The sequence below is a fragment of the Pituophis catenifer genome, unplaced genomic scaffold (assembly GCF_029215685.1).
Source record: "Pituophis catenifer annectens isolate HBS135680 unplaced genomic scaffold, rPitCat1.0.hap2 SCAF_1, whole genome shotgun sequence".
NCBI lineage: Eukaryota > Metazoa > Chordata > Lepidosauria > Squamata > Colubridae > Pituophis > Pituophis catenifer.
In genome coordinates this window covers 121,722,988-121,750,382 of record NW_027256881.1, presented here as the reverse complement: position 1 = coordinate 121,750,382, position 27,395 = coordinate 121,722,988, and the positions used below count along the sequence as shown (strand labels likewise).

The window sequence follows — 27,395 nt, the reverse complement described above, 5'->3', positions numbered from 1 at the left end:
GCCATAGATTTCCTCCCCAGGAGCAAGCATCTTTTAATTTCTTGGCTGCAGTCCTCATCTGAGGATCTGCGGTGATCTTGGAACCCAGGAAAATAAAATCTGTCACTACCTCCATTTCTTCCCCATCTATTTGCCAGGAATTGAGAGGGCTGGATGCTATGATCTTAGTTTTCTTAATGTTGAGTTTCAAGCCAACTTTTGCACTCTCCTTCTTCACCCGCATCAAGAGGCTCTTTAGTTCCTCTTCGCTTTCTGCCATTACAGTGGTATTATCTGCATATCTGAGGTTGTTGATATTTCTCCCGGCAGTCTTAATTCCAACTTTTGATTCATCTAGCCCCACCTTTCTCATGATGTGCTCTGCATATAAGTTAAATAGGCAGGGTGACAGTATACAGCCTTGCTGGACTCGTTTCCCAATTTTGAACCAATCAGTGGTTCCGTGTCCAGTTCTCACTGTTGCTTCTTGACCCGCATATAGGTTTACTATGTTTAATATGTTTACTAGGCCTAGTCTATAAAGCCCAAAAGGACTCCAGTAAGGCTAAATTCACTGATTTTTATAAAACCTCTTTTTTCCCCTTCAGCATTAACCATTATGAATGGGATTCAATTATTCAATGTAATCATGTCATGAATAAAGGAGTGAGGTTGCTCCTCCTAGTGGTACACCTGGATATTGCCCACCCACAAGGATGGCGCTGAGCTGAAGACAGGTCAAACAGATGTCAGGCCCAGGTGACAAACTGGTTGGTCAGGGTATTTTTTGTCACAACCCATGGATCTATAACCATCTCTGTCAAAAGGCAAGTATGATCCAGATGCTGCCCTTGATCATACAAGATGATGATCCAAAAAGTGGACCCTGCTCTTGGGGGAAAAATGCTAGGAAGATGATGATGCCATGAACAAAGGAGATTTCATTCACAGAATGAATCTGAGCCAGGGGTGAAATCCAGCAGGTTCTAACAGGTTCTGGAGAACCGGTAGCAGAAATTTTGAGTAATTCAGAGAACCAGCAAATGCAACCTCTGCCTGACCCCAGAGTGGGGTGAGAATGGAGATTTTGCAATATCCTTCACCCAGGAGGGGAGGGAATGGAGATTTTGCAGTATCCTTCCCCTGGAGTGGGATAGGAATGGAGATTTTGCAATATCCTTCCCATGCCACACCTACCAAGCCATGCCCACAGGACCGGTAGGGAAAAAATTTGGATTTCACCCCTGATCTGAACCCACTACTTCTTCCATTCATTGAACAAATATGCTACATTTTAATATATCTGCTAACTTCCTAATGCCTCCTAGTGTTTTATTGGAACTTTTAAAGATTTCACATTACATTTTGGTCTTTTCCCTAATGTTTTAAATTCGACTAAACCCCCAAATAATCCTTATTCTAAAAAGTTGGCTCGAAAAGAACAAGTGAAATGTCACTGCAACTTTGCATAAGAAATGGCCTATATAATGGTCGTCTCCTAGCAAATCAATCAGCCTAAAACATATTTGGCCCTAAATAACTAGATTTTTTACATTACCACAGAAGTGAAAAATAAATTGGAATATAAATGTTAATTTCAATGCTGAGTTCACTCTGCCTTCTGTTGCTTTGGCACTGCTTTAGCTGTTGTTGCCTTACTATGTTTGACTATGCCTTCCCTAGCAGCAATGAACAGCTTTGGCTACAGATGGAGAATCTGTATAGTGCTTACTGGACCCAGATGCTAAGCTCTGGAACACGTCTTACTATCAGCATCTGGCTGTTCCCTGGCAACCCAGCTATCCTTCATGGCCAGCTCTATTTCTAGTTGTGTGGAAAGCAATGTCTCAGCCAACTGAAAATTTGGGTGTGAAAATTTTAGTAGGCTTTTAGTTATGTCCATTTTTGCAATGGAGAAGGACAGTGGGAAGGAAGGGAGGCAGGGAGGCAGGCAGGAAGGAAGAAAATATTGTTGTATGGAAAAAAAAGATTTTGGGATATATGTATCTAATTAATGCAAATATCCAGACAGCATCAAGAAAGCCTGAAGTGGTTCATAGTAATAGTCTAAGCCAGGGGTGTCAAACTCACATTGTCGCCATGGCATCATGTGATGTATCGGGACTTTTGCCTCCTTTGCTAAACCAGGTATGGGCGTGGCCAGTGCATGATACATCTGGTCCGGGGGCCAGGAGTTTGACAGCCCTGGTCTAAGTGGAGAAGATTCTACCTTGATTTGGGCATTGCTCATCACTTCTTGCATCCTTTTTGTCGCTGAAATACCAGTAAATTTATGCACAACATTGCCTGCACTGAGTAGTTAATTTGAACATAAACAAATAATCAGTACAAATGTTGTAATTCTTCATTCTTACAAGTCACAAATAGGAAATGTCAGGAAGCACCCCAAACACTCTATTTTTTAAAAAGTAATTAAAGTGTATGAAATTTCAACATATCATGTGATCTGGCAATCTCAACTTACTCATTAGTGGAGTAAACTGATTAATCACCAATTTAGAAGATAGTTTTTTGGAAGCCCATTTTGGTACCTTTCTTGTTTAATTGAAAAGTGCTTTTCGTTGCTCTTTCTAAGTAGACTATTTAAAGAACAGCTATGTTTAAATTTGTTGAATTGGTATTTCCATGTTCTGCTTATGTGACCTTTCCCCAAGCCTTTGATAAAATTGTATTGGTTGCATTTTTATATAAACCTTACTCTTTTTTCGCTTCTGAACCTTTTATGTATTATATTTATAAAGCATTTCTCATTGGCTTAAAGAGGTCACTTTAAAATATTCTTTGTGCATCTTCATGTCCATATTACATAAAGATAATATCTTTGTTCTTTGTTATTTTATATGGTAAAATACACACACATTACATACACACACTTTCATACATTAACTTTTGGAATTTAGTTTTATGATTGTTGTTAGCTCTCTAATTCGCTAACCTTTGTCTCTATTATTTTTCATATTTTCAGGGTATTTTAATTGCCAATATGCCATTATCTTAGAATTTGTCTATAAAACCACATAGACATAAAATCAAACCCTTTAAATAAAATAAAATAAAAAAAACAGGGAAAAAAACAGTAGCAGGATTTTTTTTTTAAAGTAAATGCATCAAATTATGGGCTTGGGAAATAAAATAGCTCGATCAATTCATGGGTGGCCTAGATTTATACAGCAAAGCTAGTTATTATTAACATTCATAGAAGTAAACAAGCAAACATAGAGGTAAATAATAGTTAAAAAATGGGAGGAGATATAACACTATCCCTTGAAAAGAAATACACCAAATAATGAATGAATAATGAAATGAGGAGAAATAAAATGAAATGACCAAAATAAAAGATCCTTGATGTATTCCTTGATATCTATCCAGCTAATCAACTACACTGGTTCTAGTTTTCCTATAGTTTGTGGGCATTGGCCCTGAATTCAAGGCCCAATTCCAGTCGGGAAACTTGGTCCAGAACACCAGCTAAGACTTTCAGGAAAAAAAAAACCCTGATAAAATGGCTGAATTATTAAAAAATGAGCAAATGCAAAGTGTTATACCTTCTTATAAAAACTAAAAGATTCTTGTTCCTTGGATTTTTTTCCAGTCCCAACTGCAAGAAAGTATGTCTATTGTCACCTGATTTTTGTTGTAAGCAAAGAGTGGGTGTAGTTATAAAATATTTAGGTATTAGATAGATAGCAGGGCCCTAAAATCCATTATCAAAGAAAGGAAAACAATGGGAGAAAGGAGGGGGATCAAAATCTATTTGAGCTTGGATTATTTGTTTAATATTGATCAGCTTTCATATTCTTTGAAACAGCTATCATCTATCATTTTTCCCATGTGTACATATTTGTCAGCTGTGCATATTCCTTCATAATACTTACTTAAGAGGAATAAAAATCTTCTGAAAATGAATTGGTGAGCTTCTGTTTTGGTTGTGATCCAAATACGATGTCTATTGCAGGCTCCAGACCAAAGTATCTTTTTATCTAAAGCAATTAATGCGTTCCTAATCATTTCCCCAATGCCCCTATTTCCAGTAGTCAGAGAACTACAGCGATAACAGTATTGCAAGATCGTTGCTTTAACAAACTTCAAAGACATGTCTCTTCCTGTAGAAATGACTCCAAGACAGACTGAACATTAGGGTTGTCCAATGGGTAGAATTTAAAGGCAACAGTGCTTTTGAGCAAGTAAACACAGCACCTATTTGCCAGTCCTTACATCAAAGAAGGCATTCTCCCAGGAAAGATGGCTAATCATAGAAAAAGCTGCAGCAGCTTTAAGGAATTACAGGCAGATACTACATTTGGTCACCAGATGGTCTAAATCACTTCTTGGCCTTCAGATCCAAACTCTGCTGGGTACTGCTAAGCATGAATGCTCTTCTTGTGAAACCCAAACTAGTGTTAGTCCCATGATTAGTGTAATATCATGGTCAATGAGTCATGTTAAGGTCTGTTTCTTCAGATATCATATAAAATCTTCCTGCTCTGCTTCTTTCTCAATGAACTTAAAATGTCACTATTCATGACAGAAACCGATACCTAAATTTGCCCTTGACTGCTTTGCTTGTTTGATATATATTCTATTCCGATCGCAGCTGATACAATCTGCATCCTGGACAGCCATCTGTGGGGGATAGTTTCATTTGGATTCCTGCATGCAACAGAGGTTGGACTCAGTGATACATAATGGTCATTTCCAGTTCTGGGATTCTATGAAATTGGGTGCATCCAACACGCCTCCTTTCCAGTTTCGAACTATTTGTTGTACTTCTTCCCAGAACAACAGAACTGCCAACAATGTACATCACATTTTGCACACTGTGCTGCACAGCAACATGTGATCACAAATGTTGGCTATCTTTAGCAAAGATTGTGATTTTCCTATTCAAACTCAATGAGACATACTATACAATCGCTATATTGCTTCATGCCCATGGGCCACATTCTTTGACAGTTTCTCACAACAGCGGTAGTTTTATATGAAACCCTATTCAAACATAACATTTTAAACAACTTACTTTCCAGACATGGCGAAACATTTTTCAAGCTAATGTTTCTACTTAAATCTGAAAATAAAGCAAAATGGGTGCCCTTGATACTCGGGTGAAGTAATAATAATATTAAAAAGCTCATTCAGGTGGAAGAGAAAAGGAAATGGTTGCTTTGGTGAGCACACATTAAGCATATTTGCCGCAAGAATTATAAAAGCATATTTAAATATTTGTATAGCTTTCTCTTAGAAGTTATCTATTGCTCCCTAATGTATGCAGGTGGTTGAGGGAACTCAGGCTGAAGCTATAAAAATAAAGATGCAAATAATGAGAACTTCATTTAAATGAAACATTTTATGGCATGAAAAATACATTTCTTATATAATAAATACTTTCAACACACAAAGTATTATATAATTCTTATATTTGACTGTAGCAAAACAATATATTCTAAGATTAATGTAACTTCAATTTCCTATTTTTAACACACTGTATAGTCATGGAAGATTTGGATGAATATTCCAATAAATTAATGGACATTCTAATTGCCATCTTAACCTCCTGGGGATGATATGAGGTGAGTTGGAAGAGATGACTTTTGGGATCATATATTGGGATCATATACAAAGCCCAGTGCACAACATTCAAAGTGACCCATCCACATGAAGTTTCTGAGACATTCTGAAAACAATTCAGGACTCCCACAATACCAGTAGTGTTGGATATCTGAGCTGATTATTTCCAGACTAGATTCTGTGGCTTCATAGAGTCATAGAACTGTGGAGTTGGAAGGATCTATAATGGCCATCCAGTCCAAGACAACCAATGTGGCTATCCTGATGGCTATCCAGAATCTTCTTTAAAATATCCAGAGATCGTGAACTTAAAACTTCCACAGCACCTATTGTTCCACTGTTAGACAGTTCTTATTGTTGAGAAATATTTCCTTATATTTAAATTAAACCTAGATAGGTACAAATTTTACACATCATTTCTGACACTAATTTCAATAAAAATAATTTTCTATGGTTCTTTTTTATGTACCTGAACACCACTATTTTTTCTCCTCTAGTTATTTTTTTCTTCAGACTGAATATCCCATTTTTTGTCAGTTTTCTTCTTTGAGCATGTTCTCAAGCTCCTGTATCAGAATTATTGTCCCTTCTAAAGATGTCAAGATGTTTCTGGTAATGTGGTTCCCAGAATCATACATAGTGCAGATTGGAGGGGAATAAGGATTTCAATTCTTCTTGACTGAATGTTTTCTTCCAAAAAACAGCGTTAACCCTTCTAGTAGCTATTTCACATTTCTCGATCATGTCATACTTTTAATGATCATATACAGGTCCAACTGCTTCCAAACAATAAATGGAATGAAATAATCTTGGATGGTTTTATATGTATTTCCTCCCTAAATGTAATGCCTTACATTTCTCTTTGTGAATGGCATCTCCAATGTCCTTGACCTTCAGTGGGGTTTGACACGCACCGTAGAATTGGTTTTTTTCTCCAAATCAGATTAATGACCTGAACCAAGCTTCAAAATTAATCTTTCACTTATTATTTAAAATTCTAAAAAGGATAGGATATTTAACTATTCCTTGTTAACTGGAACTCAAAGCTCATGGAATAGGAAGTGAGTAATGTTTACAGTTTCTGGTAAGTCATTTCTTTTCCAATTGATTAAGAATAAAATTTCAGAAAAGAAAAAGGACACCAGAGCTGTTTGAAAATGGGAATGCATTATAATCAGGACATATACGTAGAAAAGCATGGAATGCAATTATGGACTTTATGACTTTGATCTAGTGCCAAACCAGATGACCCATTAGCAACTCTACTTTCTTTAAATGAATTTCAAAAACAAAATGTCCCTACGGATTTAAGTTCTTGGATACATTTCTTAAAATATAATTATTTATGTCATCTAGTTTGGCTTGGATTTGAAGCCACAAGTTACTTTTTTTGTCAAATTCCTTCCATCCTTCAGATGCTAATATAATCCTGTGTTGTTTGGGTTTTTTTATATCAGACAATTTGATATTTCACTGCGCTGATGTCCAGTTTCCAATACATCCAGTACCAAATAGGGAAAATAGATTGTGAAACATCCCAATATTTTAGTATATATTGTTGTTGTTTTTTTGGGGGGGAAAAACTTTATTGAGTTTTAGTATACATTTTAGTATATATTGTAACCCAGCAAGAAGCTTTGTGGTAAAGAACAAACCAGTCGTAGTGCTTTGCCACTGAGGAAAGGAGGGGAAAAAAATTCCTGGGTGGTCAGGCAAAGAAACAGCAACTACAATGCTTCTCATTTTCTCCCCATCGAGCTGTCAGCAAGACAAGCTACCCATAAAAGTAATGTCTGCCACTAAGCTGTCCCAAGTGTCTCAGAATTGGTGATCTATTCTATTAATTCCACTTTCTCAGATGTACTTGGACAACACAGAATTTGCAAGCCAGTCCTGGACAGTAGGGGAGCCTGAAGCTTGCAGAAAGAGACTTCCCAATCTTAATCTTCCACAAAGTTATTTGTGGAAGATTAAGATTGTCATATATTTAAAAAGCTGGCAGTACTGTAGATATTCAGTCAGATTTTCTATATCAGAGAACCTATGGTGTTAGATGATTTGGAGAAGGCACTTCTGTTTTGAACATCAGAATTTAAAGTAATATTTATAAATATGTACATATCTCAAAGGCAAGCTTATTCATCATTTATGACTTCTTATTTTGATTACGCTCAGCATGTCTTGATGATGCATATGTAGATCTGTTTATAATTCCTTTCCACCTCAATCCTTGATAACTATATTGCTCCTTTTTCAATGCTGTTTCTGGCTTTCTTCTGGACATCATGGTAGAGATAAACTAATCTCTTTTATTATAATATATCGAAACCACTAGAACAGCAGAACTTTTTCATGTGGTAAAACAAACCACCCTCATTTATTACTGACGGCATAAAAAAGCTTTAAATGAACTTCTATCCTTCCTCAGTTTGACATCTAAGAAAGAGTTATTTTGGTTTCATTAAAACAGAAGAATGCTTTAGGGTTCTCTCTTCTATGATGTGCTTTTGAGGTACTGGGAAATACAATCTTAGAGTATTTATAATACAAAAAGGCAGTCCCATTAGACTTAATAAGACTTGTAGAAGATTGCACTTTGAAGCATCTAGAAATAGGTGCCAAGTATTGTATTGAGTATATTTCAGCATCTGATTCAAGAAAAGACTGATGCAATATTTTTATAAATCCAATCTTACAGAAAGAATAAGAATTATTCATTTGAAACCAGTTATGTACCAAACAGGAACTGGAAAATAAATTTTTCATCGGAAGACCAAACAACTTGTGATGGATAGCCAATTAAATAAATAAGACAATTCAAGTTAGGCTTTTAAAACTCACAAAGCTTTTTGCTTTCTGGCTTATTCTGCATGTGCAGTCAAGTGGTCCACGATGACCTTTCCCTGCCAGCAGGATAATTTCTTGTCAACACCAACAGAATGAGAGGAGTGAAAGATTTGCTCTTGCAATACCTTTGAATCCTTTCATTCTAGTGATGAAATTTTTGGCATCAAAAGAACTACGACTGATTAGCGGCAAAATGTAAACAAATATAAAAAGCATTCAGAACTGTGGGTTGACATGATCATTTACAGCGTCACAAAAAAATGAAGCTATGGCATTATTTTTAAACTTTGGGCTGAATAGAAGAATCTATTTGCCTTTCATTTTATAGAAGAAAGCAAATGAAAATAAATTGAAAGACCAAGGAAGCCAAACAAAATCTGCCATGTATTGATCTGTTTAAATTATTCAGAGAAGCTACAGTGACTAACTTTTCAGTTAGCCCTCAGAAAGGATTTCCACAGCAGCATCAGAAAGTAAGCAAACAATAAGAAATAGTCCCACTGCTTTCCAGCTTTATATCAGCAGGGCTGTTCAATTTTGGCAACTTTAAGACATGTGAACTTTAACTCCCAGAATTCCCTAACCAACATGGTTGGCTAGGGAATTCATTAGACACCTCTGCTGATATACAGAGAGAGCAGTGTAGGGGCTTCATTTGCATAACACAGTCCCACACCAATAAGGGACAGTCGATGAGAATAAGAAGGATGACAACATTCCCGACTAAAGAACAATTTCACTCCTATGATAAAATATGACAATTCAAATAACTGAAGAAGTTTCATGGATGAGAAGCGAAACATCTTCCAGGAAAAACAAAGAGAGTCCAGTTGCCTTTTGAAAAAGCATCTTTGGGACAACCATGACCTGGATGACTGAGAATCTCTCTATATTTCTACAATACACTCACACACACACCTTATAGAAATAAGTTGCACCAAATTAAGTATTGACCACTACCTTCAGATGAGCAAAACTCATGCCAGGAAGTAACTCCCATAAATTCAGTAAATGTGTCAAGGAGTCTTCCAAATGGAGAAACAATGACAATTCAACATTTCTAAATGAGAACTCAGCTTCTTAATGATTATTTAGAGTGTCACTGCGTTATTTTATTTCCCAGCTGAGCTTCATTATTTTTGGACTAATAGACTTACTGTAGTTTGCCAAGTTCCTTATCAGTATTTTACTATGCATGTCCGCATTCCTTCACTTGCTTCACACATTTTTTTTCCTTTGTTCTCATGCCACGGGGGTGTCGACTGCTGAAAAGCAGCCGGCCCGAATTACTTTCAAAATGTAACCATTATCTTTCTTAGTTAGTGAGGTGTTTTATTTTCTTTATAACAAATAAATGAGTTTTATTAGAAACTTTTCTTTGCGTTTCTTTTCAGAATATTGCAACAAGGAGGAGCCACGATCCATCTCCTCTAATTAAACCAGGGTGATTTGTCCCAGAGCCAAACATGGGATTAATCAACGCCCTGACATCTGGTAGCAGAGGATGGTTGATTTATGGCTTTTTTCCTTGTTTTGTTATTTCTGATAAGAGCGCATAGGCAATTAGTTTTTAGCTACTGAGGTACGCTAATTATCTTTGCTAAGATGCCGAAACAGAAGAAAAACAAATACAAAATATATTTTGCTGAGAAGGTGGCAGAAAGGAGGTTTTCAGATTTCCAGCCCCTTGCTAAAGCCACATGCCTGGAACAAGAAGAAGCCATGGGAACAGAAATGGAGGGAGATAACACAGAAATTGCTTTTGAAGATAACGTACTGGAACTGAGGTCAGTGACATCTTCTTCTTAATTTCCAAGCTCTGAAAAAGTCCTCCTAGAAACTTCTGAATTTGTAACGCTCGGTGCAAGGCCAAAGCAAACTGCCGAGCAAAATTACTCCCACGCAGAGAGAGAAACAATTCATTATTCTCCTTGAAGCTCTAAGCTCACCCTGGATGAGCTGGCTATGAAAGCTATCGTGACCGTATAAAACTCTATGAACAGCAGCTATCCCAGGCAATATCTATGCTATATCTATGCTTGAGCAAGATAAGGGAGATAACTTAAGATTTTCAAAAAGCGCCATATTGTCTTCTTCCTCGGAGCCAAAGACACTCCCGCTGGTGGATTTTGTGTCAGGCCAATTAAGACAGAGAGCACTACATACGTCACATGAAAGTCTCCCTGATCAAGTTACACATGTCTTACAGGGTCTTCCGGTTTCCTTGTCTTCGGCGACGGCAGCGCTCTTTGAAGCTCCGCCAGCCCCGCCGCCTGTAGAGCCGCTTCGAGACGAAGAAGCGGCTCGAAAACTTCTAAATCCACAGGATTGAAGAAGGAGAGATCGCAGGGCACAGGTTGAGCCCCTGTAACCCCCCAGGGAAGTTTCTGGGGAGAGAACAGGCGTGGCTCCCTCCCAACCTGCTGAAACTCCGGGCGACGTGGGACGATTCTGCTTTTGCAGAACAAGCCGGCTGCAGGAAACTTAAAGCGAAAGAACCAGCTTTAATAAACAGCGAAACTACTGAATCCTGAAATTTGGAAACGCAAGTATTAGCACTTTGTTGACTTTTCAATCTGAGAAAATGCGAGTGAGTGAAAGTGCTTTGAAAAAACATGGCGCCTAGCCTCAGAGTTAACGAGCCAGCGAGTGTGGATTGGTGAAGTTACTTTGCTTTGTTACAAAGTTTCCAAGTTGCTACAAAGTTGCCTTGCTTGTTATAAGAGAAATAACTGGGAAATTTTTCCCTTTTCAATATTGGACTTTGCTTTATTTTAACCCTTATTTGATCAAATCTGGGGGACTTTTTTAGAAGTCTTTGTGCAGGAGGGAAAGGAAAAGGAACTTCCCTCTTTAGAAAAACTAGATCACGAGCCAGGATGGCTTCAAAGAAGCAGGAAGGGAAGGCATTAGGGGGGGGATCCCCCACACACAAACATGAAATGCAACTTCCCCCTGCTCAACAGCTACAAACTCAGAAAAAAGAATTTGATGTGGGAGATTTAAAAGAATTTATTTCTAAAACTTTGGATGATAAATTTCAAAAATCTCAACAGGAGATAGATGATAAACTTCAAAAATCACATCAGGAATTTATGCAGGAAATTAATGAAGTTAAAGACATGGTGAAACAGAATCAAAATAAGGTGACCAAAAAAATATCAGAAGTGGCGTCTGGCCTGGCAGAATTTATTGGGAAAGTTGATTTTAAAGTTGAAGAATTTAAATCAGAAGTTAATGTTAAGATGAAAGACAATGATTATAAAACTGATGAAGTTGACAATAAAATGCAGAGAATTGAAGATGAGATTGTTATGATACAATTCCGGGCGATGGAATTCGCCATACGGCTTCGGGGAATTCGAGAGGAGGAGAGACAGGATTTGAGACAAGTTTGCTCTGAAGCCTTGGCTAAGATTTTACAAGCTAATCCTGATTTGGTATTTCATAAAATAGATAAAATTTACAGAGTGAACTCTTGGGTGGCCAGACAAAGACAACTGCCCAGAGATGTGGTCATATACTTTACCGACAGAGAAATTAGAAATGATATCCTGCAAAAATCTTTTCATACTTCTGTACAAGTGGGGGGTTCACGACTTGAAATTTTTAAAGAATTACCTCCTAAAATGTTGAAAGCTAGAAAAGAATTTGGTTTTCTTGTTAAGGAATTGAAAAATTTACAGATACCCTTCCGGTGGGACGCACCAGCTGGGATAATTTTTAGATATAAGGGAGAAGGATATCGGTTGAATACCGTGGAGAAGGCACAACACTTTTACAGTACTATTCTTAAGGAAAGAACACCATCTCCACGTACATCTACAGTTTTGGAGATTAAGGAGAGTGAAGAGAGGCAATTGAAAGAACAGTCTAAGCAGGAATTAGAAATAGTGCAAGGTGCAGAAGGAGGTTTTCTGAGTGAGCCCTTGTTGGATTCTTCTCCAATTTTGGATTTGATTCAGTTGACTGAAGTTAAAGATCAACGTATAACTAGAGCTCAATCCAAGCTACTTAAACAAAAGCAACAACAACAACAGGAAAGACAAGACAAGAAGGCAGTTAAGAGTACCGTACAAGAGAGTGGCGCTATGGGAGGAGCGAGATCGAAGCTCTCGGATGAACTTCAAATATTTTGCTCTGCGCTCCAGAAAGAGGCTGATGACCTTTAAGTGTCTATCTTGGAATGTTAATGGGTTGAATTCAGCACAGAAAAGGAAGAAATTATTTACATATTTGAAACAATTTAATAATGATATAATATGTTTACAAGAAACGCATATCACAACTCAAGATCAAAAATATTTGATAAACCCAAAACTAGGAGCACATTATATATCTTCAACTTCGCAGAAAAAGAATGGTGTGGTTATTTATGTAAATAAAAAATTAACAGCGAAAGTTATAGAAGCAGATCAAGATGGTAGGTTTGTAGCAATTGAATTGCTCACAGCAAATGGCCAAATTCTTTTGATTGGAATTTATGCTCCCAACCAACAACAGGACTATTTTTATAAGATGTTACATACTAAAATATTGCAATGGGACTATAGATCTATTTTAATTATGGGAGACTGGAATGGAGTAATTGATTCTAAACTAGATAAAAAGAGCTTGGCAAAGTCTAGAATTAGACTACCACAGACTTTTTTTGATATGAAAGAAGATATGGAACTAAAAGATGTTTGGAGAATACATAATCCAAATGAATTGGATTACACTTTCTTTTCTGATAGACATAGATCCTTTTCTAGGATTGATTTTATCCTGTTGTCAAATGATCTACTTGTTAAGACAAAAAGAACAAAGATTTTTACAAGAACTTTGACTGACCATAGCCCTGTATGGATAGAAATTGAGATGGATAAGGTTGAGAGACGTTCTTGGAGATTAAATGAGAACTTGTTTAGATATGAAAAAAATACAATAGAACTTAAAAAGCATTTGAAAGAATTTTTTGAAATAAATTTGAATAAAGGTACCCCAATTGAAATTGTTTGGGACGCAAGTAAAGCTTATATGAGAGGGGTACTTATCTATATGAATTCTAAACATAGACTGCTCCGACAAAAGAAAAGATCTGAGTTGGAAATGGAAATAAAGAATAAAGAACAGTTACTTATTAAAAACCCAACAGATGAAAGAATACGAAGTGCTATAAAACTTTTGAAAGACCAATTTCAAATGCTTATGGCGGAACAAGTTGCAACAAGCCTACAATACGCGAAGCATAACACATTTTGCAACGCTAATAAACCGGGCAGATGGTTGGCTTACACATTGAGGAAAAAACAAAGTGCACGGATTATTGATAGTATTGATATTGGAGGGAAAGAAATCTTTCAACAAAAATTAATTAAAGAAGCTTTTGTGGACTATTATACTAAACTATATGCCAAAGAAGAGGTGCAGAATGGACTTATAGAAAAATATTTAAATGATAAGAGAGTTACAAAAATTACTGATCAACAAAAGGAAAGAATGAATTATCCTATAACAGAGGAGGAGATAACAGCAGCAATTAAACAGCTAAAAACAGTCAAAGCTCCTGGCACGGATGGTCTGACTGCAGTGTATTACAAAACTTTACAAGCTGAAATGGTGGGACAACTTAGAGATTTATTTTGCAATATTCAACAAGGGGGTAAAATACCCCCATCTTGGACAACTGCTTATATATCTTTGATAACAAAAGAACAAGTTGGTCCTAAAAAACCAGAGAATTATAGACCAATATCTCTTTTGAACACAGACTATAAAATTTATGCGAAGGTATTAGCCAACAGGTTGATGCCAGTAATCCAAAAGGTGATTCATGAGGACCAAGCGGGATTTATTGAGGGCAGATATATGAAGGACAATGTAAGGCAAGTAATAGACTTATTGGAATATCTTGATAAGAATAAACAGATTCCTGCAGTGCTGGTTTTTTTGGATGCAGAGAAGGCCTTTGATAGAGTGGATTGGAATTTTCTACTAAAGACTTTAAAAAAGATGGGCTTTGGGGACCAATTTATACAGGCGATCTCAGCAATTTATCAAGAGCAAAAAGCACAGATTATTATTAATGGAAGTTTGACGACAGAGTTTAAAATTGAAAAAGGAACAAGACAGGGATGTCCGTTGTCCCCACTTTTATTTATTTTAACATTGGAAGTCTTGCTAAATACAATACGGGACTCTAAAATTTTGAAAGGCATAATGATAAGGCAAGAGGATTATAGAATAAAGGCATTTGCAGATGATCTGGTTGTTACCCTATCACAACCAATGGAATCAACAATCCTGATGAACGACATTATACAAGACTATGGTAGAGTTTCAGGTTTTAGACTGAATTCAAAAAAGACTAAAATGATAGTTAAAAATATGACACAAGATCGTAAACATGAGCTTGAAAGGAGGGCAGGTTTTGAAATTGTACCTAAGGTAAAATATCTTGGAGTTCAGGTTGCAGAATCAAACATGAAATTGTTTCAAAATAATTATGAGGTGTTGTGGCGAGAGGTCCAGAAAGACATGGAGACTTGGAAAAAGCTGCAACTGTCTTTACTTGGAAGAATAGCAGCAGTTAAGATGAACATTTTGCCAAGATTTCTGTTTTTGTTTCAAATGATTCCGGTGCTTAAAAGTGATAAACAACTGAAAGTTTGGCAGTCGGGTGTGAATAAGTTTGTCTGGAACGAGAAGAAGCCGAGAGTGAAATTGAAAATTATGCAAGATGTTCCAGAAAGAGGAGGCCTTAAACTCCCAAACCTACAGTTATATTATGATGCAGCAGCTTTAACTTTAACAAGTGATTGGTTTGGAAGTAAAAAGACTGGAATACTGAATGCAGAAAGTTTTGATCTTGAATTTGGATGGCATGCTTATTTATTTTATGACGACAAAGTAGATAAAGTATTTAAAAGTCATATACTTAGAGACTCTTTGATGAGAGTTTGGAAGAAGCACCGACTCAAATGGGATTACAAAATACCGTTATGGCTGGATCTTGGTCATACTATGTGGAATACAAATATAATGTCACTCGGGGGGTTTTTATATAAAGAGGTTCTTTTCACAGATGCGGGCAGATGGCAGTTGAAGACACTACAGATACTGTTGGATGAAGGAATTAATTTAACTTGGCTACAATATAATCAACTACAATTGAGATGGAAAGAGGACCAAAAAACTGGTATTATGTTGCATGAGGAAGAATTGGTTGGACATATAAGAGAGAAAGGTCCAATGCATATTAAAAGGCTTTATAATGTTTTGCTAGAAAGGGATTCAGAAACTGAATTAGTTAAAGATTGTATGATTAAGTGGGCACAAAATTTTGAAGAACCAGTGATGTTGGAAACATGGGAAAAAATTTGGGTTCAGAATGTTAAATTTACACAGTCGCAGAACCTGAGGGAAAATTTTTATAAAATGTTTTATAGATGGCATTTAGATCCTAAAAAGTTGTCATGTATGTACCCTAATGTTCAGCCAAAATGTTGGAGATGTGAATGTTTGGATGCTACGTATTATCATGTTTGGTGGACCTGTAGGAAAGTTAAGGCTTTTTGGATAAAAATATGGTGGGTCATGCAGAATGTTTTGAAGAAAAAAATTCAATTCTCTCCACAACTGTTTTTATTGGGTATAGTTAAGGGTTTTACACGGGGTGAAATAAAACTAATATTGCATATGATAACAGCAGCAAGATTGTTGATAGGTAAATATTGGAAGAATGAAGCTTTGCCTACTATCGAGGAATGGACTTTGAAGATGGCTAGTTTTGCAGAGATGGCGAAGATTTCAGCATATTTAAAGGATTGTTCACAAGAGACTTATGAATGGGAATGGAAAAGGTGGATAGAATATGTTCAGAACAAATATCAAACTAGAAAGTATCAAATAGCTTTTATTTGAAAATAATGTATTAGAAATATCTTAAAGTAAAGAGACAAAGAGGAAAAATTATATAAGGGGAGGGATGGGTTCAAGTTTATATATCAGTGTTATTAGTTATGAGTACATAATAGGGAAGTCTGGGGGGGAGGGTTAGGGAGGGTTAGGGAGGATGGGAAGTTTGGGGAGGGAGGTGGGGGGGTGAAAAAAAAGGGGTGAAAATGTAATTGTAAAACTTTTGCAATAAAAAAAAAAGTTACACATGTCTTACATAACCACTCCTACTCTAAAGCATACAATGCCACGTATGCAAAGCTGCCTGAAGCTAAAGGTGCAGCACCATCTGCTGGTGAAAGTAATTTACTACAGGAAGCTGAAATGCCACAAGTGTTTCCACAGGCCCAAACTCAAACACCCCCTGGTGGTGTTGGTGTCTTTTTAGATGGAACACAATTAAACTTAATGAAGCAAAGGCAAATGACTGCATCTCCAGCAGGTCATGCCAATATTGCAGATCAAGCAGAAATGGCAAGTGGAATACAGCAGATTCCAGTGCATCAGCCACAGCAGCCACAAATGCCTGCATATGTGCCCCAGCCACAAATGCAAATAGGGCCACCTCCTAGCCCACCTCCAATGGCACAACCAAGACCATTTTTAGGTCCACAACAGGCACAGCAAATACCACAGGCATTTCTGCCAGCACAGCCAGCATACCAAGTGCAGGCTCCTTACCAGGCATTTTCTGTCTCTCCACTAACTGGTGAGTCAAAACTAAAAATGTCAGGACACAATTACAAAGCCTGGGTCAGTAAGATTACACTATTGCTTCTTAGAGAAGGCACTCACTGTATGGTTTTTAACCCTCCTGGACCACCTTGGGATTTTGCAATAAGAGATTTAGAGATAAGGGCTCGCACAACATTATTGATGTCCATGGATACTGAACTGCAGGTCATTTTTCTACCAAATAAAACAGCCCAACAAATTTGGGCTGAATTGGAAAATTGCTACAGGCCTATCTCAATTGAATCTTCATGTTTACTCATGTCTGAACTCCACGGTTCGAGATTGAAACCCGGTGAACAAATTGGAGGACATTTGACCAAACTGAAAGGTCTGAGAACAGAATTGAGAGAAAGAGGCCATAACATTTAAGATATTCAAATGATCAGCATCATTATTAACTCTCTGAATTATGAATGGAAAGATGCTGTTACAAAAATTAACCAAGTCCCAATTGCTCAACACACAGTGGACAATGTCTGTAGACTTTTAATTGAAGAAGAGGCATTCATGTTGGCCACGCCACACTTGAGAGGACCACCCGCATCAAGAGCTCCAGCTAGACGCCCCTTCCGAGGAAGGACCTATGCTCCAAGGATGCCAAGATGCTACACCTGCAATTGTGTGGGACATGCCACCTGGGATTGTCCCCAACGAGTTCCAGCTCCCGTCACGTACCAGCCCAGAGGAACAGACTCCAGAGGCAGAGGCAGAGGTGGAAGACAAGGTCGTCGTGGTCCCCGGCGTGATCCACAAACTCCACTCACCACATTGGCTTTAACCAATGATCCACAACCTCAACCAGAGTACGACAGACGACTCCTGTGGACTTTGGACAGTGGTGCAGCATTGCATGTTACCTACAGAAAGGAATTTTTCACAGAGATGCACGAGCCTGAACCTGAACTACGTGAACTTTATTCTTTTTCAAATCATCCTTGTCAGGTCAAAGGAGAAGGAACTGTTTATGTTGAAGAGCTCGATGCATTCATTCCTGATGTTTATTATATACCAACAGCAACCAGTAACTTGCTTAGTCAGAGTCACTTGTCTAGAATGTTAAAATTCCAGGTTCACCACCTTGAAAATGCAAGTTACATAGTTAAAGATGGAGATATTGTTTCTGGAACCATATTAATTGGTGGTGTTTATTACTTATAGCCAAAGCCTAAAACCCAAACACAGGCAAGTATGCAAACTCCAAAAAGGGAGAGCACAGGCCCAGAGAGAGATGCTCCAGAGAGAGATCCTGTTGCTATTCCTAAGGCTCCTAAAGCCAACAAAAAGAGAATTGGTAAACAGGTTGCTCAGAGCAAGCCTGAGGTTCCGCATAAAAATGTTAATCTTGAGAATTCACTAACAGGTAAACCTTTGCATTCTAGGTGTATCCACAAATGGCATAGAAGATTGGGGCATGCCAGTTTCCGTGTTCTTAGGAAGATGCCGGAGTTCGCAAAAGGTTTGGATCTAAAGGGGTGTAAGGTGTTTTTGGATTGTGCTGTATGCAAGAAGGCCAAATCCAAAGCAGCAGCCATTCCCAAACATGCTACATGCCTGTCAACACGCATTTTTGATTTGGTTCACATTGACATAGTTGGTCCTTTCCCCCCATCATTTGGTAGTAGAAAATATTTTCTAACAATTGTTGATAATTACTCTAGATATGGATATGTATATCCTATGAAAGAAAAATCAGAGACTTTTCAGATCTTTAAAGACTTTGCAACCCTTGTTTCTACCCAACACCAAGTTCGCATCGCCAGAATCCAGAGTGATCGTGGTGCCGAATTCATGTCTCAGCGTTTCCAGGACTGGATGCGTAAGAATGGAATTATTCATCAGACTTCAGCCCCTTACACACCGGCTCATAATGGAGTCGTAGAACGAAGACAAGGGGTACTGCAAACCATGATGCGTTGTCTCCTAGAAGACGCCAACCTTGATATGATATACTGGGGTGAAGCTATCAAGTATGCAAATTACATTGTCAACTGTACTTGGAGCAGTGTAACAAATCAGACTCCTTTCTTCATGTTGTATGGCTACAAGCCCGATCTTAAAAACATTCATATTTTTGGTTCATACGCTATGGTGAACATTCCCTTAGCTCAAAGAAGAAAAGGAAGTCCAGCAGCAAAAAGACTGAGATTTATGGGTATTGATGATAACTCAAAATGGAGCAGATTTATTGACTCTAAACATGCAATTGTGATTTCCCAATCTGCTAATTTTGAAGAAGATATTGACTGGTCCAGGATTCATTCCAATGATCCTGGAGTTTATTTTCCCAGAGATGATACTGCTGATGCCACGCAGATTGATGATCAAGATTCCACTGATTCTTCTCAACCCGATGTTCCGTCTTTGCAAGCCGCGGATGCTGACGTTAGCGATGAAAGTGAGGATGAGGATGAACCAGAAGAAGATTCGACAGTTGTTCCGAGACGTTCCAAGAGGGCCACAAAAGGAATCCCTCCACAACGATATTCTTGGCAACTGACAAAAGCACCCTTGCCTTTGATTTGCAATGTTACACTTCCACCTGATAATTTCACACAAATCAAGCAGCTCCCTGATTCAGAGCAAGACAAATGGTATGAAGCAATGCAGGTTGAAATGGACAGTCTAAAGAAACTTAAAGTGTTTACACCTGCAAAACCTCCAGCAAACAAAAGGGTCATTGCCACTCGATGGGTCTACAGAATCAAAAAGAAACCAAATGGTGAGTCACTGTACAAGGCCAGACTCGTAGCTCAGGGTTTCGCTCAACGTTATCCTGAGGACTACACAAATACTTACTCACCGACAGTCAGAACTGAGAGTGTAAAAATTGCTTTAACAACTGCAACTATCCTTGGTTTAGAAGTTTTCCAGTTTGATGTTGACACGGCTTATCTACATGCAGACCTAGATGAAGAGATCTACGTGAGAAGTCCTCCAGGATTCCGACAGCAAGAAGGGGATACCTGGTTCCTAAACAAAAGTCTTTATGGTCTGAAACAATCTGGTTTAATGTGGTATTTATGTCTTACTGACAAACTAAATTCAATGGGCTTTATTAAGTCCGAAACTGATGAGTGCGTGTTCACAAAAAGATCTAACAATGCATATGAGATAGTTCTTGTTTATGTTGATGATATTGTTTATATTGGTCCAAATAAGCAAATGAGCGAAATTTTTGCCAAAGCTTTGCAGAGATATTTCACATTGAAATCATTAGGTCATATTAGCACTTATTTAGGTGTTCAGATTGAAAAAACACAGAAGGGGTTTAGTCTTTCACAAGAAGATAAAATTGAACAAATTTTGCATCATTGCAACATGAAAGATGCTAACACAACAAAGACACCCATGCAAACAGATTTTCATAACTTGACACAAGAAGAAAGTCCTGAGTTCGAGGATCAAACACTTTATCGTTCAGTCATTGGGTCACTATTGTACATTAGTAGTTGGAGCAGACCCGACATTGCACTTAGTGTTAATCTCTTATCTCGACACGTAGGTAAGGCAAAACAATTTCATTGGACATGTATTAAGAAATTATTGAGATACCTAAAATACACTAAACACATGAAGTTATTGTTAGAACCAACACATACTGATTATGCAGAATTAAGTTGTTATGCAGATTCTGATTGGGCAAGTGATAAGAAATCACGTAAAAGTACTTCAGGTTATATGATGTTCTTAAATGGATGTCCTGTTTATTGGCAAGTACGTAAACAGAATTTTGTTTCTTGTTCATCTACTGAAGCTGAATATGCTTGTGTTTCAGATGCATGTAATTCTCTAACTTGGTTTGATGCTTTAGTCACAGATATCTTGACACACCCGATCCAACCGATCACCGTGATGGAAGACAATGAATCGGTGGTTTATATTTCTGAATCTCATTTCACAGGTTCTAGGTCCAGACACATTCACATTCGTTACCAAAACATAAAGCATTTAGTGAAAAAAGGTTTTGTCAAAATGCAATATGTATCAACACATGATCAAATTGCTGATATGCTCAACAAACCACTTCCAGCAGCTCAACACGAGTATCTGCATAAGAAGATGTGCCTTGTTTGATGATGTACTGATATTCGCTCAACTGGCAAAGAAGGGGAATGTCACTGCGTTATTTTATTTCCCAGCTGAGCTTCATTATTTTTGGACTAATAGACTTACTGTAGTTTGCCAAGTTCCTTATCAGTATTTTACTACGCATGTCCGCATTCCTTCACTTGCTTCACACATTTTTTTTCCTTTGTTCTCATGCCACGGGGGTGTCGACTGCTGAAAAGCAGCCGGCCCGAATTACTTTCAAAATGTAACCATTATCTTTCTTAGTTAGTGAGGTGTTTTATTTTCTTTATAACAAATAAATGAGTTTTATTAGAAACTTTTCTTTGCGTTTCTTTTCAGAATATTGCAACAAGGAGGAGCAACGATCCATCTCCTCTAATTAAACCAGGGTGATTTGTCCCAGAGCCAAACATGGGATTAATCAACGCCCTGACATAGAGAATGTATATATGCAACAATATAATAACAATAACAATTTAAATATAAATTTTGTCACATAAGTTAGTAACATACATATGGCCAATGGAATGTATTGTGCTTGTCTTTGGACCAATAACCCTGGCATCTGCCTTGTGGGGCAGATCCTACAATACTGTAGCTAATATATATATGCAAGTTTTGGTGTGTAATCTTCCCATGTAAGATTGAGTGTATCTTGGTGATGTTTCGATGAGGTCCCACTCATCATCTTCAGGCTGATGTCTTTGGCTTCGTGCTTGTGCGAGGAAGGCGTGATCGGAGCTGCCGTCTCTCTATAAATACTGGTGGGGAGGTGTGGGGTGCTGGCTTTGTTGCTGTGAGCAGGTTAGTTGCCTGTTACATCTTGATTGGTTGATGGAGTTAATGTTTGCAGATTAGTCAGCTGTTTCATAACATCCTGTGTGGGTGAGGTCCTTGATGTGTGCCCATTAGTCTTTTGTATTTTAATGACCTGGGTAATGGGCTGTGTGTTAACATCCTGAGTTCTAGTGTTGTGATATCCTGAGTTTTTTGATGTAATGTCCTGAGCAGATGGCTGTGATGCCACATCCCGGGTTTTGGTTTGGCTCCGAGTTTGAGGTCTTGCCATGTGTTCATGGCATGTGTCAGTTTGCTTTGTGTGGGGATCGGAGGGGGGTACAGCAACTGGTGATGCCGCCGTGGTCTGGCTTCTGGATGGTGGTTGTATTTCGTCTATGGGATGGGTTTGGGTTTGAATCTGGTGAGGATGATTGGTGGTGGTGTCATGTGTTATCTTGGGTCCAGTATTAATCTTTGTGGCTGGGACTCTTCAGTTGACTAGGGCTAGTTTCCAGATGTCCGGTAGGCAGGAGGTATCATCGTGTTTATTCATGTTATGGGGGTGTTTCTCTATTTTGATGGTTTCCATGATTATTCTCTTGTTGAAGTGTTCAGTTTTGGAGATTACTTTGGTTCCTTCAAAGTCAATTTTGTGTCCTGTTGTTTTAAGGTGCTGGAAAAGGGAAGAAGTTTTTTCTTCTTTTCTGATTGCGTTCTTGTGTTCTGCAATTGTGTTCGACCTCGTCAAAACATTGCCAAGATATGCTCAATCTTACATGGGAAAAGACCTGAATACACCAAAACTTGCATACCTCTACCCATGAATATATATATGTTACTGCAAAAGACTGCTGACATAAGCCTGATGATGGCAGATGGGATTCTGTCGAAACATCGCTTCTACCCTTTTAGGGATATATCCACAATTACACGGGAAGAAACCCGAAATATTAACTACACACACACACACACACACACACACATATACTTTTTATTGGTTAGCCTCCTCCATTAACTGGACAGGAAATTATTATTTTATACCAGAATTACTTAATTACTTATTCACATTAAAACTGATGGGTGACTTTGGGTGAGTTATTCTCTCTTAGCCTAGCTCACCTCACAGGATTGTTGTTGTGGGGAAAACAGAAGGAGGAAGGACTATTTGATATGTTTGCTGCCTTGAGTTGTATGTAAAAAAAAAAGTGGGCTAAAAGTCTTAAAAATAACACTAACAGCAAACAGAGGTTGTCTAGAATACATCCTGACATTCCAAATTTGCTTTCCAGTATCCAAATCCCAGGAATGAAGCACTGAAGAAGTTAAGTATCAAACAAATGGGTAATTTTAGCAATGGGATAAAGGCAAGGAAGATGACCCTTCACATTTTCTTGCAGAAAGAAAAAAATTCTAGCGAACAAACCACAGTTGAAAAAGTATAGTAGTCACAACAGTAGTTTAACAGGTATTGTAGCATCATAATAAATGATGCAACTATGGAAGAAAAAGAAATATATAGGTATACTAAGTACAGGTCAAATGTGTAAAAGGGTTGGGCTTGAAGATCTCCAAGGTCTCTTCCAACTCTGATATTCTGTTTGCTTAAATATGTGTAAATATGCCTGTCTTCTCAGTTTGTGCATAGTGGAATATGTTCCTGGTCACTGATAAACAAATTTGTTGATCCTATACCATTTTTCTTTCTCCTTCTCCTTCTCCTCCTCCTTCTCATCATCATCTATTAAATTTATATACCACAAATCTGGTGGTGATTTATTGGTGAATAAAGCAGTTCTGAGTGGCTTCCAAGGAAATTTACAGTCTCCTGGTTTTTAGTCTTGTGCCTTTAACTATTATGCCAAACTATGTTTCTTTCTTCCTCTGTGTATATGCAGAATATAGAAATAGATTTCTACAAATTATATAACATATATAGTATATGCATGCACTGTGTATGTGTGTGTAGTTTGTGTATATACACACTACAAACATACACACTATACATACACACATATATCTATATGCATACATACCATATTTTTCGGAGTATAAGACACACCGGAGTATAAGACGCACCTTAGTTTTTGGGGAGGAAAATAAGAAAAAAGCTGACTGGCAGGTGGATCAGCCTTCCGGAATACCCCCAGTCAGCTGTTCCCAGAGGTGAATTTTAGCAACAGGTTCCTTGGTTGTAAGCTCTGTGCCTTGCTTTTTTCTTTTTCTTTTTTCTTTTTTTCTGCCTCTGAAAGCCTCTGAAACAGAGCTTCAGAAAAAAAGCCTCTGAAGCTCTGTTTGAGGCTTCTTTTCTGAAGCTCTGTTTGGGGGCTTCTTTTCTGAAGCTTCATTTCTGATGCTTTTTTCAGCCTCTGAAACCTCCATTTGAGAAGCTGGGCAGGGCTACATTCGGAGTATAAGACGCACCCAGATTTTCACCCTCTTTTTTGGGGGAAAAAGGTGTGTCTTATACTCCAAAAATATGGTATATACCTATACACACACACACATATACACACACAGATATAATAGGGCCCTAACCTCAACAAAATATAGCCAAAGTAATTTGCATTTTTAAAAAGAGTACTGTGATGGATTGAAAAAAAAAATTCTTGCTAATTTTGTATTTGCTAGTAGAGTACATTGATGGAAATAGTTATTAAAATCAAAGTTAAAGTTAAGAGACCTGACCAAGGTTCATCCTTTTGTACTTCAAGCATGGAGACTTTGACTGCTCTCTGATGTCTCTATGAATAAACAAATGAACCAGGAGGACTGCTTTTTATGTCAGCCGTTTTGAGTATTAAAAAGATAATATACCTTGAAAGCTGAGCATAAATCACTGGGCATGAAACAGAGGCTTTTAAAATGAGGAATATAGTACTTTTCTCCTTTCAGTATAAAAGAGGATTAAATGCCTGCACATTTCCATACAATCATTTTTTTCTTCCTCAATGGACTGCTTAATACACATCAGCACTCCAACAAACTCTTGATCCCAATATGTCAAAAGCTTCTTAATAATTGCAGTAAAGGGCTTTTAAAGCCTCCACAACAGGTTGCAGCCTGTAGCAGAATTTGGCAAATTTTGAAAAAAAAAAAAAAAAAAAAACTAAGAAGGGACAGATGTTGCTAGATTTGGATGAATACCACCAGGAAATCATAGAACTATAAGATTAGACTGAACAGCTAAAATGTTATGGAAAAAGTCAATGGTAGCTTACTTTCATAATATTTGCCAAAAATAGAAAAAAGCTAGATACACATATCCATGTAATCATCAGAAGTTATTCTTGATTCAAGAGAGTCCTTCTCTCTAATCAACTTTAGAACTTCAGCAAATGAAACAAGGTCAATAAATTGTAAAACACCAAGGAAGGATATGATTTAGTGCAGAGAGGATACTTCTTACCGAAAGTCATTGAAGAGATCAATGCATGTTCCACTGTTTTTACACAGACCACAGTTACACTCATTAGATTCAGATTCACAAAATGGCCCTTCCCAGCCAGGCTGGCAGATACACTGGTAACCCTAAAATGAATTAAGGCAAAAATGTATTAATTATTTCACAATATTCCAGTGCGTTTTAAATAAGCATTTTTTTAAGGAACAAAGATTCAAAATCGTTTTGGACTGTAATACCAATGATCTCTGGAATGATAAAGAGATCCAGTGCTTAATAAATAATAACTGATGAAATAACTAGATATTTTCATTCTCTAGTGAGACATTAACCAAGACTGAAATCATTTTTCTAGTGTTTCACCTTATATTGCTACAATAAATGTATGAGAGGCTGAGACCATATAGAAGAAAGTGCATGAATAGTTGCTACTTGGCCATGGGAAAAAATAATACCCATTTAGTACAACTCAAGGTCCTGTCTTTTCCTGATATAGATAAAACATGGAGAAGCAACAATATGAAATGTCATAAAATGTGATCCGTAACAAACTTCATACATGGCAAATGCTTAATATTCTACTGTATTTAAAACATAAAACATAAAAAGCAGCCCTTGCAAGCATTTTAAAAGTCAGTTCTTATCATCTGTTCTAAAACTACCCATTAGCTGTTTAGTAAGGTTTCTAGGTTAGGCTCTGAATCAGCAATTCCTAGTCATAGACAGCTGTTATGCAAACACAAGAACCATTCAGTTTCCGATAGAACATTTTGTAGAGGTTTTCCTTATTGGCAGCTGATATCGTTAATTTATAATTTTTCTCCCATAATTTATCCCAATGGCCTAATTCAATACAGTATCCGAAATTCCTAGCCCAACTTATCATCGTCTCCTTCACATTTTCTTCTTCCATTTTAAATCTTAATAAGGCTTGAGAATAGGAGTAAAATTAATGCATAAGATGTATAAAGTAAAATATATAATGTATAAGAACTATATAATATTGATGATAATGTGATTATATGTCAGTAGATATTATTATAACTCAATCAATGGTATAATATAGGATAATGAACTATAGAAATAGAATTTATGTAAATATGAATATTATGGATGATATGGATACCATTTTGGAAATGCTGTAATGAGTGAAAATTTGTGTTTTATATTTGTTATATATATATAACACATATATATATATTAAAAAAAGAACCATTCAGTTTCAGGGCCACCAAGTACTGCTCACCCAGGAAATACAAATAGAATAATCTGTTTTAAAATATTTGGCAGATTAGGTTTGGTTAAAAGCATTTAAATCATCATTCCTAAAATAAATCTATTTATGATAAAACCATGAAACACTCCAGTTCCTGGAATAAAAGATCTTTTATTAGTAATAATCTATCATGCTTTGTATCTGTCATGTTGAACAGTCCTTTTAAATGGAAAAGAACAAAATGTGTAAATCTTGATTTTAGTCTTGGAAATAACTCCAACTTGTATGAGATTATTGTATTGTATAGACCAGTTAATCAAATAGAAGCAATTGCTGCAAAACTCAGATATAAAAGTGGAACATTCACTTAAGTATTGATGTCTAGAGATCTTGTACTTATCATTATCCAAATAAAGAATTTAACAAAAAGACCTTATTTAGACCTCTGTAACAATACTCTCAATTTTCCTTGATCATTTGGCTCTGGTAATTTTTCCATATAACGCATATAACATAATAATACAAATTCTTTTCATGCAAAAAACTAATGGTTGTGGCAAAGTCTTCCATCATAGACATTTCTCTGAAGTCTAATCTTCTTTAGGCAGAGAGCTTCTGTTGTTTATGTTTGTTTGTGTACCAATATAGCCCAATGAAACGTAATTCATCTGTATGTTTACACTGATTAAATAGGAATTAAAGCTAGTGTTAGAAGGGAGGAGAGGTTTCCCCTCCCCGAGGGTTCGAATTTCCCGGCTGGGAGAGCGTTCCGGCGCCGCGCAAAACTGCGAGAGAAGCGAGCTGCATGAAAGCAAGTTTTCTTTATTTTTCAGGAAGTCAGAT

The 27,395-nt window shown here is 37.3% G+C and overlaps 1 protein-coding gene across 1 annotated transcript in view; it reads right to left on the bottom strand.

The window, feature by feature from the left end:
* EYS (eyes shut homolog) overlaps positions 1-27,395 on the bottom strand; it is an 871,663-nt gene that overhangs the window by 499,237 nt on the left and 345,031 nt on the right. The window contains exon 22 of the mRNA XM_070932259.1: positions 25,343-25,464. Within this exon, the coding sequence (XP_070788360.1) occupies positions 25,343-25,464 (122 nt within the window). The remainder of the gene's footprint in view (positions 1-25,342; positions 25,465-27,395) is intronic.